This window comes from Thermobia domestica, chromosome 5, assembly GCF_964235325.1.
Source record: "Thermobia domestica chromosome 5, izTheDome1.hap1.1, whole genome shotgun sequence".
NCBI classification, from domain to species: Eukaryota; Metazoa; Arthropoda; class Insecta; order Zygentoma; family Lepismatidae; genus Thermobia; species Thermobia domestica.
Window position 1 is genome coordinate 186,979,187 of NC_137458.1, and position 14,830 is coordinate 186,994,016.

Consider the following 14,830-nt stretch of genomic DNA (forward strand, 5'->3'; position numbering starts at 1 on the left):
AGTTTTTGATAGTCTATTATTGCAACACAGCCCCTGCCCGCTGCAGCCCCTAGTTATTCGCCTTTACTTTCTAAACATTTTCTATATATTTTACATCCCTGGAGTTGGTGGTCCCGCATCGTGGAGGTTGTGGGGACATTTTCTAAGCCTTTGGTCAAGTGACCTTACATTTGGACCTGTCAAGTGACTTTACATTTACATAGATTACTATTGAGATAAGTGGGTAAAACTGCATTCAGGTTTACACCTATAATTTCATGATTCTTAGTGTTAATCCTCCCGAAGGGGAACTTTCGAAGATGTCCTCAATTCTAACTATAGAGAAACGTTCTCACACAACAGAATAAACATAATTTCAAACCGTTCATGATCTATATTTAGAAAAAAATAGCACTCTACTAACGTAATTTGCTGTTTTGGAAAATATAAGTTTTACTTATGAATATCTGGGAATCAGTTGATCTCTCTGTATTCTGTGTCTGTATTCTGACGTATTAGAGTTAATGTCCCTTCATAATTCATCACCGATGCCGATGCTAAATGGTACGTGAATCTATAGTTTATGGTAGGATCCGAACCACCATAATGCGTTCAAACTTCACTCAAGGGAATCGAACCTGAGACTTGCTGCAAAGCAGACATGCTTGCTAGACACTATACTAACTTCCTTTGTATATTTCAATATCATTAACTTTCAGTAATCACCGGTAATCGACCTATAACCAGAGTCGAAGTCTAAGAGGGAGTTATTGAAAATGTTTAATTATCCTAATTTTTATGTAAATATTTCACTTTAGAATATTAGCGTTTAAATACTCCTCTCCCCCATACAACCATTACACACGCTAATACTATGTAACAAGCAGTAACGACTACATATTATCAGGTGCAACATTTAATCAATCAACATATAACATATAAACCTTATAAAATTTTAATTAGTCAGCTGGATTACATCTTATGAAAAAAGTTGAATAATTTCCACCTTATATGTTAGTTGTTTGACGTAACGTAAGCATGAAGGTAAGCTTAGATCTTTGTTCGAAATTCACATTGAAATGATATTCGCAAAGAATCTTCAGTGGGCTGAATCTCTTTCGTTCCAGGTTGGCTACAAGACTGCGATAATCGTAGGACGTAAAAATGAAGATTTTATTCCCCAGTCAGAATTTTTAAACTATCCTATCTCTTCAAATCAATAATTGTCTGTTTTGCATTATTACTTTTCAACCACAGAGCAAAATAATTCAGTCACTCTACTCCTGTTTTAATGATGTATGGCAGCGTGTAACAAATTGTTGCGAGGTCCTGGGCAAGAAAAGTTTGTGATCGCCTTTTCAGTTTTTAATTGCTAATTATAATAAAATTTCTGGAAATCAATTAATCTACACATTTAATTATTTGTGCTAAAGAAAATAAAGGTTTGTTCTCTTACTTTCCCGTTCCACCATTTCTTTCCTCATCATCCACTTGCAATTTCATCCATCATCTTTAGCAGTTACATAACTCTGGGGCGCTAAACTAAAGATTTCATCTTTTCTTTCATTACTACAATCTTAAAGTTTGCACGTATTAAAGTTTGCACGACATTATTAATTGTTGAATTGGTGGATTTATAAAAGTCAGTGCTAAATCATTTTAGGCTCGATAATCTTTCCAAGGCCCCTGGAGGCGCTAAGCTCTGAGCGTGCCATTTAGGGAGGCACGGTGGCTCAGCGATAGAGAAATTACCTTTGTTCGAAGGGTCGCATGTTCGATTCCCGTCCAAGTAAGTTCGTGGTGGAGAACATCGTGTTCGAGGTTTTCTGGGGATTCTCCAGTTTCCTACCACATTCTCATTCAACTATTTCTTTCATCATTCACTTCTGTCTCCTTTAGCATTTAGCTTGCATAATCGTGGGATCTTAAACTAAAGATTTCATTTTTCATTTGCCTTTACGTATTTGTAGTGTAAGGAATCCTTGAGACAACGTTTGAAAGATATCATTTCATAATTGTGGGAATTACTGAAAATAAACTTTCCAACAATGATAGCTACCAAAAATGAACCAAGACCAAAGTGATAAAGTGCACAAATAGGCCCCTAGGGTAGTTTCTTAAGACAAAGTTTCATATTTATGGCAATTATTGAAAAAAATAAAAATTTTAACATTGTTAAGGTAGGACAAATGTATCTCTATTAGTGGTGAATATTAAAATATTTGAGCATCGAAATTAACCTTACAAGCACATTGACACATTTCAGTTTATATTTTAAAATACCAATTAACTTAGATTCACATTCAAATCAATGAAGTCATTCATGTTATAGGTTAGAGTGGGTATATATTTCCGAGTGATAATTCAACAATAGTGTTCTGAAGTATTTTATTTGTTTGCTGACGGAGTTTCAAAATTAAGCTCTTTAGATCTTTCCCTTTGAATTTGTTCAAATTCCTCAGTTACGCTACATCAGGGATGGCCAACGTGTTGACTGTCAAATTCTGACAGATAGTCACTCTACCGCTACTCATCAAACCTTGATTTCACCCTCACCCTCATGAGAGCCGCCCTTGTGTGGCTGAATACTTATGCTTGCATCGTAGTTCAAGGAACATTTTGAAGTAAAGGCATTGGATACTGTTGATAAATGATGCAAACGTCACTATCGACCGAGATCTCCATTGTAACAGTTGTTCCATTTTAGGTGTTCCACAGTAAGTTTACATATGTTTAGTTTCCTTTCTTTAGGACGTATGTTAAGCAAGGGCGGATCCAGGACGGACTTCTGGTGGGGGTGGTGCGTTGTAATACTGCTACTTAGAGCTACTTTTAAGAGCTCCAAACTCTGGGATGCGTTTTATTTGTATATATAAAATAAAGAAGTTTCCTCTTCTGGGGGGGAGCGATCGCCCCCCTGGATCCGCCACTGACGATAAGGAAATAATTCAACAAATAGGTTGAATAATTGATGCTCTGATCCTCACGAAGGAGGCCCTCTCGAGGCCTCCTCACCCTCAATTACCCTCGCCCTCAATGATATGAGGGCGAGGGTGCGCGAGGGCGAGGAAAAGTTTTGAGCACGAAGGCGAGGGCGAGCGAGGATAATGGACAACTCCTATCGCGAGGGCGAGGGTGCGCGAGGGCGAGGACAAGCTTCGATGGCGAGGGTGAGGGTGCGCGAGGGCGAGGAAAAGCTTCGACGAAAAGGGCGAGGGTGTGCGAGGACGAGGACAAGCTTCAATGGCGAGGGTGAGGGTGCGCGAGGGCGAGGACAAGCTTCGATGGCGAGGGTGAGGGTGCGCGAGGGCGAGGACAAGTTTTGGCCGCGAGGGCGAGGGTGCGCGAGGGCGAGGACAAGCTTCGACGGCGAGGGCGAGGGTGCGCGAGGGCGAGGACAAGTTTCGACAGCGAGGGTGAGGGCGTGCGAGGGCGATGGACAATTCCATTCGCGAGGGTGAACGAGGGCGAGGGCCAACTGCTACTGCGAGGGCGAGGGTGAGTGAGGTCGAAGTAAAATGAACATCTATGGTCGCAAATAGAATATTTTACCTACCACGTCCAAAATTTGATGGGCCATAACATGGGAACGGGTTAAGCCAGAGCCCTCAACTTTTGCATATGTTAGTTTTGGTGGTTGTAGACCAAGTGTACCACATATTATCAAAATCCGAGTCGGTGGGTGACACGACCTGGATAAACAGACGCGAAATAACCCAGATATACGTTATTTGTTGCTTTCAACTTTATCTTCACACTTGTTGGACGGATAGAACAGCGTTGTATCGTTAGTCAACTTGTTTATTTAAAAAAATATACTTTTATATTTACCTCTTAATAAATATTCTGTTTCCAAAATTTCTTACTATCACAAACGCACAATATATACCTGTTTTGACCCGCGCTAGCCTCAGTCTATTTTCAAAATTACTAGAAGCCCTGCAAGTTACATAATAAAAAGATGCAAAAATCCAAAGTCCGTCCAAGGCAAGCGCCAAATACAGCTGTCTTCTTGATATGTCGTGCGATCGAAGAAAGAATAAAAAAAAAAAATGTTGAGCACTTTAAGCATTCCTGTATGAATAGAAAACGAGTGATCAGAATTTAATTATCTTTGAGACGCACGATGATGATAATATTGAAAATAGTGTTAATAACGAGTTTAATAAATACGAATTTAATCAAAGTGTTGATACGGAAAATGGAGCTGGTATGGGTTACCGAATGCACGAGCTTCAAGAGAGTAAAATTGTGCTGAACAAAACGCACGCGCTTCAAGAGGGTTATACCGCGCTCAACAAAATGCAAAAGTTTCAAGAAAACAATATTGTGCTGAAAAAAAAAAAGAGCAAATCACGAATTTTGTTCTCAACAAAACACACCAGCTCCTAGAGACTATTTCACAGTGAATACTTTTCACAGCAAATTAAATATCCGTGTGCGCGTTGTGGTAATAGTACCACCACAAATGAACCTTATGTCGGCCAGTCAAAGTTACTCTTGTTCAAGGTTCCGATGCGACATTCTGTGTATGTATATTCTGTAGGCCAAAGTAATGTCGGGCAAGGTCAAGGTGTAAATCAAAGTAATATTTGTTTCTCATAGTATCAACTTAGAAGTACTCCCAATTTACTATCCGTGGCTTAGAAATCGTTACAAAAATTTTAAGCCCAGATTAACAACTCCTGCCCCCTTTACTTATGCATTCAGAAACACACGTCACGATCGACCACTTCCTTCTGGTATTCAATCCAATTCGGCCCCTACTCCACCTCTCCATGTCTAAAGCAGCATGTGACGTAATATACTCTTTCCATTTAGACGAAAGAAAAAAACAGGAGCCAGGTTTAGAAGGTTTATAACTCTAAAACCATTTCTATCAATAGTTTGTTCTGAAATGCCTTTCTAGAGCTTGAGTAAAAGAAATTGTCACAACACTTTCCTACAGCTTCATAAATGCCTTTATTTGCATCCTTCCCTTTCTGCAAAGACTGCAATCTAAGAAGATGCTCCTTGTGAAATCGCAGAAATTGTCAATCACGGAAGTAGTTTCGTGCTTCCTACAGTCTGTAATGCGGGCGCAAAGCTCTAAAACCTACCAACAGAAATAAGTGTTGTTCAATGATTAATTTCATTGCTTTAATAATGAGTCACCTGAAAACACCACTAAACCCTTAAGACTCTCCTCTGCGTAAGACCAAGAACTAAGGACGGCAGTTGGGCTCACTTTTGTGCCCATGGTATCCTAGGGTATGGTTAATGACATAAGAGCACGTAGGACCACCGCTCCAAATTTTTTCAATGATTACATTGGTCAACCCCTAAATTCTGGGAGAGGTGGATAGGACCACCTTCTTAAATTTTGGAAATTGCAAAATTTAAAAAACGGGTATGGTAGTATAGGACAGTATAGCGGGATATGCCTGAGGACCAGAGTTGTTATAAGCTGAACAGTTACAAATTGAATAATAATATAACATAGTTACGAGTTATTCTGCGTTACATGTTTATACATTTAGTTGAATGAGAATAGTAACGTTCAATAAATATATGCAGGTAACACTTGTAATTATTTTATAAATTTGACCTGATCTATGTCTATATATGTAGGTCTCGTATGTATGTCCAAATTTCACAATATTAAAACCCCACGTTAAGCGGTTTTGCATATCCAGGCTCCTAACTATGAAAACATTTACGCTCAGTCCAACCTCAATCATTTCACGAATTCAACATGTTTTACATATGTTATTAGGACATAATATCGATTGTGATTTACTCTAAAAACACTTTTATACATTGCAAGAGCTGTAACGTCCAAATATTTACTGAGAACTCATAGTCGTATCGGAATAAACAAAAGCGAGTATGGAACAGTAAACTGCTATAACAAAAGGCAAAAGAAGATGTGCAAAGGCATACAAAATGGTCGAGTGGTTTGGGTCGATACACTATCAAGCACATGTCTGTGAGTTCAAATCCTGTAGCAAGTTGTTTCTTTTTTAAGTGTCTTCCTATTTTCATTCGGAGGCTGAAAATATTTCTTCGAGTAACTCATTGAAAACTTCTTTTGTTTCAAATTCGATTAGAACGGAACATTATATGAATTGCGAATCTTAAATCCATAGCTAAAAAAAATGAAGTATACTCACTACTCCATTATCCTCTGATTTGTAACGAAAAACTATATATAAACAGTGGTTACTTCAGAAAATTATCCTCGGGGGGAATTTCAATATACGGGTGGAGGGCAAACATTGGTAGTGCACATTGAGCACGATCGAATATATGGTCCTGAAGGCGGAAATTTTTTTTAGCTCGAGAGGGGTCTCAAATTCTCCCTCAGATCACGTCCTGAAAGCATCATTGCTTAAAAGCTTTTCGTAACAAATATAATATTACACTTGTTTCTCGTTCTACATTTAGAATTGGTAAAATCATAACTTATAGAGGATTATAATAAAAGCATAAAAATTACAATACCAATCATGTATAAATTATCCTGTAAGTTACCAACTTTGGGTCAAATTAAAACTCAAATATTTGTTTTCGGATTGCACTTAGAAGTAAGTCCTCTCTATATAATCCTGATTGGAAAGCCATGTTTAACTCTAATTAATTAATCAATATTTATACGAATATTTTTTTTTATTTTACTATTTTTACTATTCAATATTATATACACTTCATTTCCAAAATCAAAATCTCGAAAATGTATATTGTACGAGTGCAGACTCGCAAATAAATGATTATTTATCATATATATTGGTCTCTATTCGAAATTCTCTTTAATCGAATCCGACAAGAACACAGACAGAAACATCGAGAACAGGTGAAAAAAGAGAGAGAAAAAGGTGTTGTTCCCGGCGCGGACTCTAAGTAAGTTCGAATAGTGCTTAGAAACCGAACGCCTTAGACCACTCGGCTATGGTAACAACTAGTGATTGTAGCAAAGGCTTCGAGTAGTAGTTCTTATCAGAATAACATTTTCTATTGCCTAAAATTTAAACCTAATTTACTTTGATATAATATATCTATTAATTTGTTTCATGAACGTTTTTGTTACTTTGATGAATGATGTATGTTGTTGATATAGATTCTATTACACGTTCTTTTGTAAATATTATAGAAAGTATCAGGGTTATTTATGATCTTTTATGGAAATTGGCTGGCGCATGCGCAGTACACAAACAGATCAATTGGAAGGCGAGGAAGGAAACGCTAACACACTGTTAGAATGTTTCCCTCGCAAGCAGTAGTTCCCAACCTAGGGACGGCGGGACGCACTTCGTCCTCCTGGGATGGCGTGAAGGGTTTACGAAGTCCCTTCGTTGTCTTATATTTCTTGAATGATTATACACAATATCCAGTCACATCTTCTACACATTTGGAAGTGATAAATCGTAGTATAAATAAACCGTCCTCCACACACAGTGATTGTTGCTTTTCCAAGATTATAAACTGAAACACTTTTTATTTCAATAGAATATAAAAGTTTCAATGGGAGGGGTTACAACCCCCTCAACCCCCTGGGACTTCGATATGCCACCGCCTAAACTGTAACTTTCAAGTTAGAATCGAAAAATGGAGACATGTGACCTACTAAATATATTTTTAGTTCATTATACATTTTCATAAATAAAATATCCACAATTACAATGACAGTAAATGCTAAGTAATTATTGTAAATCTTTGTACTTTCATTTTCCCTCTTTCTTCTCAATTGAGCTTGAAAAATCTAAAAATGGGATGTTAAGAACTTCAAGTATTACGTATATTTTAGCGTATTACGGAATTATATTTAATAGAATCCGGCAGGATCACAAACAGAAACGTCAAGAAGAGGTAAAACCAAATTGTACTGTGGTGGGATTCGAACTACTCTTGAATGGTGCCTCAGAATCTCTAGCCGAATGCCTTAGTCCACTCGGCTAATGTGACAAATTAAAAATATAGTAAGCGTGTTTCATGTTCAATCTTTTGTTACAGTATGAAATTTATTTTGTATTCTCTGAAGTTTGAGCCTATTTTGGCCTGATGTAATAGTCTGTTGAAATTGTTTTATGTTTACGGTATTCTTTACTTTGACGAATGATGTTAATATAGGTCCTATTACGTATTCGTTCATATATATTACAGCAATTGTCAGGATTATTTATGATCTTTCATGAAAATTGACTGGTAGAAACGCAGTAGAAACAGAAAGATGCACTTTACCGACATTTGTCATACACGCCAGAACGCAAATTTCTAACAGGTTCTCAAAATGCCTCGTTCTAAAGGTTGTGGAGAACTGTCTGTTGCTCTGAGAGGAGCAATCATAGGCCGAGCTAAAATGGGACAAACTGTGCCTCAGATTGCTAGAGATCTGGGATGTGACAAGAAAACGGTCAAGAAATGGGTTCAGCGACATGAAGAAGGTGATGAATGGTTCAGGACTCGGCCAAGAAGTGGAAGGCCAAAAGTGACAACTGCAGCTCAAGATCAAGCTTTAGTTACAGAAGTAATCAACAGACCTCTACGCCACACGTCAATCCTCTTGGACAAGGCCAGAGAATATAATTATTCTCACGGAACAATAAGAAGAAGATTATTGGGGTCTGGTCTACACTGTTCAAGACCCGCTAGGAAGACTCTCCTGACTGAAACTCACAAGGCCAGACGAATGGAATGGGCACAGAAAAACATAACCCAACCTCAGTCATATTGGGACTTAGTCATCTGGACCGACGAGAAGGTTTTCAAGTCTAACCAACAAGGCAGAGTTATATTGTATAGACCGCGAGGAACCAGGTATGCTGAACAAAATATTATCAGAACTTCTTGTTCAGGACGAATATTAGCACACTTTTGGGGATATATGACGGCTGCAGGTCCTGGAGATTTGGTTGCGGTGCCTGAGAGAATGAACAGCAGTGTTTACATTAATATCCTCGAAAATACGTTGTTGCCGTCCTTAGAAACAAACTTCCCCGAACAGGAAGAATATATATTTATGCATGACAACAGTGCTGTTCACACTTCCAGGCAAACACGAGAGTGGCTAAGTGAACATCCAGAGTTAATTTGTATTGAGTGGCCCCCTCTATCCCCAGATTTGAACCCAATTGAACATCTGTGGGCCTACATGGTGCAATAATGGGAAGAGAGACGTGAAGACAGAGACCAAACGTTTCTTCAAAATCATGTTATGGAACTGTGGCAACATTTTCGTGACACACCGTCGTATTGCTCGAGACTTATATCTAGTATCCCCTCCAGACTTCAAGAAGTTACTGACTCTGGAGGTGACTACACGAAGTACTAGTGTGCTATTTTTTGTGTAAACATTTATTTAAGTTTCATTTATTTATTATATTTTTTCAAGAGCAATACTTTCGTTCTTCATTCTTTTCCTTTGCTTGTTTACTTATTAGTTCGCTAAGACGTAAAGGAAGAGTAGTATATCTTCAAAAAGTATTTGTGAATTTACTTTGACCGTTTCTAAGAATACATTTACTTTTTTTTCTTACTCTATATCATGCCCAATATTACTTTCATTTCAGTTAATTAATAACTTTATTTCACATCTCGGATAAAAGTATTATTGTCTTTTTAATGATATTTTTCCTTTTGATTGTGTAATTTCTAGTTTCATTGAAGTATCTCAATTCGAATGAATAAATCACATTTTGTTTATTGTCCATTCCTTAGCTAAGTTCGAATACGAGAACAATGTGGTGTAATATACGTTCTTTATTCTTCATATTGTGCAGTAATGACAATATTAATTATTTTTCATGAGTCCAGTTGATTAGTGAGAACCTGGACAAACATTAACCTGGTGATTCTTTACGCAATAACAAGCGTAAAATACATTTTAGCTGTTCTTTATACTTCACAGCGATGAAACATTCTAACAGTGTGTTAGCGTTTCCTTCCTCGCCTTCCAATTGAACTGTCTGTGTACTGCGCATGCAGCAGTCAATTTCCATGAAAGATCATAAATAATCCTGATACTTTCTATAATATTTACGAAAGAACGTGTAATAGAATCTATATCAAAAACATACAGATGGTGATCAGAAAACTGGAAACACCTGAATGAAATTGCAACTTAACAGATTAATATGGTGTCGGACCTTTCGTCTTCAGAACAGCCTTGATACGACGTGGGATGGAGGCATAGAGGTCGTGAATGGTAGCAAGTGGAATTTTACACCATTCCTCGTGCAGGGCATCGGCCAGTTCTGTGAGAGAGGATGGAGGTGGAAATCGTCGCCGGAGTCGTGTTTCCAAGACGGACCACAGATGTTCAATTATGTTGAGATCTGGGGATTGGGCGGGCCAGGGGAGGTGTTGAGCTTCATCCCGATGTTCCTCAAAGCACACTGCAACAACGCCAGCTATGTGAATGGGTGCATTATCATCCTGGAAGATTGCGTCATTGTCCGGGAACAACATCCGGACCATAGGATGCAAAGTGGTCTCCTAAAATTGCGACATAATCGTTGGCAGTGATTCGTCTGCTAAGTGTGACCACAGGATCCAATGAAAACCATGATATGGCGGCCCACAGCATCACCGAGCCGCCACCATCTTTCACAGTTGGGCGGAGACACTGCAGATCATAAGCTTCTTTGGGCGTTCTCCACACATAAACACGGCCCGTGGTTGGGAATAGGGTGAAGGATGACTCATCCGACCATATCACACGTTTCCAGTCCTCAACGGTCCAAGTTGCATGGTCGCGGCACCATTTGCGGCGTGCGAAAGCGTTATGGTCCCTGATGTGCGGTTTGGCCCGTGCAACACGACCCCGTAAGTTCATGTCATGTAATTCGCGGCGGACTGTGATTGTCGAAACAGGGTGGGGGAGGTACTGATTGAGTTCCTCCGTCACTTGCTCCACAGTGGCACGACGGTTCTGCGTGACAATGCGCTTTAATACCCGGCGTGACCTGTCACTCATGATTTTCTTCCGCCCACTATTCCGCTTCCCCGATGTGGTTTTCCCGTGTGTTGTGTGCCGTCATCACCTTCGACACTGTCCTACGCGACACACCTAACACAGTAGCCACTGCCGTCACACTCACTCCACATAACCGCGCACAATATGCCCTCTTTGAAAATCTGAGAGGTCTCCCATTTTACACTATCTCCGTCTGCTGCAGCCACTGGACACTGCTGTTCCACTGCGCCTGACGTAGTATGGAGACGGACCTAACACCACCACCAGGTGTCCGGCGCTGTGGGCGCCACGACACCACTGCCAACCCATACATCTGACGTATTGCCAACTACAGGTGTTTCCATTTTTCTGATCACCATCTGTACATAATTCATCAAAGTAACGAAAACGTGTTCATGTAACAAATTAATAGATATATTATATCAAAGTAAATTAGGTTTAAATTTTAGGCAATAGAAAATGTTATTCTGTAATAAGAACTACTACTCGAAGCCTTTGCTACAATCACTAGTTGTTACCATAGCCGAGTGGTCTAAGGCGTTCGGTTTCTAAGCACTATTCGAACTTACTTAGAGTCCGCGCCGGGAACAACACCTTTTTCTCTCTCTTTTTTCACCTGTTCTCGATGTTTCTGTCTGTGTTCTTGTCGGATTCGATTAAAGAGAATTTCGAATAGAGACCAATATATATGATAAATAATCATTTATTTGCGAGTCTGCACTCGTACAATATACATTTTCGAGATTTTGATTTTGGAAATGAAGTGTATATAATATTGAATAGTAAAAATAGTAAAATAAAAAAAAATATTCGTATAAATATTGATTAATTAATTAGAGTTAAACATGGCTTTCCAATCAGGATTATATAGAGAGGACTTACTTCTAAGTGCAATCCGAAAACAAATATTTGAGTTTTAATTTGACCCAAAGTTGGTAACTTACAGGATAATTTATACATGATTGGTATTGTAATTTTTATGCTTTTATTAAAAACTATATATAACCACTGTTTATATATAGTTTTTCGTTACAAATCAGAGGATAATGGAGTAGTGAGTATACTTCATTTTTTTTAGCTATGGATTTAAGATTCGCAATTCATATAATGTTCCGTTCTAATCGAATTTGAAACAAAAGAAGTTTTCAATGAGTTACTCAAAGAAATATTTTCAGCCTCCGGAAGAAAATAGGAAGACACTTAAAAAAGAAACAACTTGCTACCGGGTTTGAACATACAAACATGGGCTTGATAGTGTATCGACCCAAACCACTCTACCGTTTTGTATGCCTTTGCCATCTTCTTTTGCCTTTTGTTATAGCAGTTTACTGTTCCATACTCGCTTTTGTTTATTCCGATACGACTATGAGTTCTCAGTAAATATTTGGACGTTACAGCTCTTGCAATGTATAAAAGTGTTTTTAGAATAAATCACAATCGATATTATGTCCTAATAACATACGTAAAACATGTTGAATTCGTGAAATGATTGAGGTTGGACTGAACGTAAATGTTTTCATAGTTAGGAGCCTGGATATGCAAACCCGGTTAACGTGGGGATTTAATTTTGTGAAATTTGGTACGTTTTCATAGTACGGAATTAATCGTAGATAAAGACAAAACATGTTCTAGCCTCTTCATCACTTTTATATGACACAGTCCGTAAGTTTTCTCATCAATAATGTGCCTGAGACCCAAAATCCGGAACGCAGCTGGAACTATTTGGATTAGCGCTCTTACAGGAATCCAAACCCACGAACCGTATGATTGTACTTTCGGATTAACCACATCGTGGATTAATCTTTAATTCTGGAACAACAGGAAGTATTTCATGATGTTTAGTTTCGAACTTAACGAATTACTGCGAACAGGCCACAGCTTGAGACAAATTTGAACAAAAAGAAAGAAAGAAAAAAAAGTTAGAATATCCTAAACATAATGGGCCTTATGCAGAGTCATTCTAATGCGTGATTAGTGCCATACTGAGTTGGACTAACATATTTCCTGCATTAATCAGGTCCTTAGTATGACGGTCATCATACGTCAAAAGGACTCTGCATAAGGCCTAATGATTTGAACAGCATGAATATCAGTGTATTAATACTCTACCTGTTATGTTAAGTGTTAGGTCAACTATTTGTTTGTATCACAAATCTGATTCACAAAATAGTCTTTTCACTACGAAAATATTGTTAAAGTACATTGATATATTGACATAATTTAAACTATTTCTAACTCCTTTTACCTGGTGCCCTCCATAAAACGCTATTTCTTCGGCATTCGTAATAATTCTTGCATGAATATGTCGCAAATATCCCTTTCGATTGGCCTCTTCTGCAACTAGTTTTCCGAATTTTGGTGACACTACCTTCAAGATCTGACCAGTAAGTGATATAACAATGCATGCCAGCAGAGGTCCTGCAATGAAGTTTAATAATATTGAATAAAACTCAAATAAATAATCCTGAAAATAACGTGTAATACTATATAGAAATATCGAAATAAACTTTAAATAAGCAAATAAAAGTAAGTACAACCGCAAAATAAATTAAATTCCAATTATTCGTGACACAAAATAAGACTGTTCATATTTGAATTATCCATTCATTATGTATCATATGTACAGTATCTAACGGCAATTGTTTCGTCTTTGAAGTTTTATTTTTTATTGTAATTTGTGTTTTCATTCTTTCATTTATTATTATTTTACACAAGTCACATTTTTTAAATATATATAATCTTTCCACAAATTATTATTACTCTTTCTATGCACTGTTAAGTATCCGTTCATTCCACGAGTTTCAACTCTCTTCAGTGTACTCTCTCCACTTTTAACTTATTCTATGACTTTGCTTCTGCTTTTCCTACTCCCTCCCCCCCTTCTACTAATCTGATGAAATAACACAAACGATTAGTGATTTGTTTGTATCTTTTAATTGTGTAGTTCGTGCTAGTTTCTAGAAAACAGTTGTATCCCATGTATATACATCAATAATCTATATTATAAAATTGAAAGTGACTATATTTGTGACTCTTAATCTCTTAAACTGCCCGACCGATCTCGATTAAATTTTTGACATGCAGTTCTGGCCTGGGAGTGGTTATAGTTATTCACTTTGACGGTAGAACTTACAGGAGGGGGAGATGGAAAAAAAATAAATAAAACGTAATAACTGTTGAACCACCAGATCCATCTCGATCAACTTTTCAACATAGATGAGGTCCGTGACTGGAAACTTTTCTATAGTTTCACATTGACGGCAGAACCTAGGGGAGTGGGAGGGATATGTTACACAGATATATATATATATATATATATATATATATATATATATATATATATATATATATATATATATATATATATATATATATATATATATGGTGATCAGAAAAATGGAAACACCTATAGTTGGCAACACGTCAGATGTATGGGTTGGCAGTGGTGTCGTGGCGCCCGCAGCGCCTGACCGCTGGTGGTGGTGTGTTAGATCGGTCACCATACTACGTCAGGCGCAGTGGAACAGCCATGTCCAGGGCTGCAGCAGACGGAGGTTGTGTAAAATGGGAGACCTCTCAGATTTTCAGAGGGCAAATTGTTGGTGCTTGGTTATGTGGAGCGAGTGTGACGGCAGTGGCTACTGTGTTAGGTGTGTCGCGACGGCCTACACAACACACGGGAAAACCACATCGGGGAAGCGGAACAGTGGGCGGAAGAAAATCATGAGTGACAGGTCACGCCGGGCATTAAAGCGCATTGTCACGCAGAACCGCCGTGCCACTGCGGAGCAAGTGACGGAGGAACTCAATCAGTACCTCCCCCACCCTGTTTCGACAATCACAGTCCGCCGCGAATTACATGACATGAACTTACGGGGTCGTGTTGCACGGGCCAAACCG

The 14,830-nt window shown here is 38.3% G+C and overlaps 1 protein-coding gene across 1 annotated transcript in view; it reads right to left on the bottom strand.

Moving 5' to 3' along the window:
* Positions 1–14,830, bottom strand: part of Abcd1 (ATP binding cassette subfamily D) — a 632,582-nt gene that overhangs the window by 528,812 nt on the left and 88,940 nt on the right. The window contains exon 2 of the mRNA XM_081759525.1: positions 13,176–13,348. Coding sequence (XP_081615651.1) covers positions 13,176–13,348 — 173 coding nt within the window. The remainder of the gene's footprint in view (positions 1–13,175; positions 13,349–14,830) is intronic.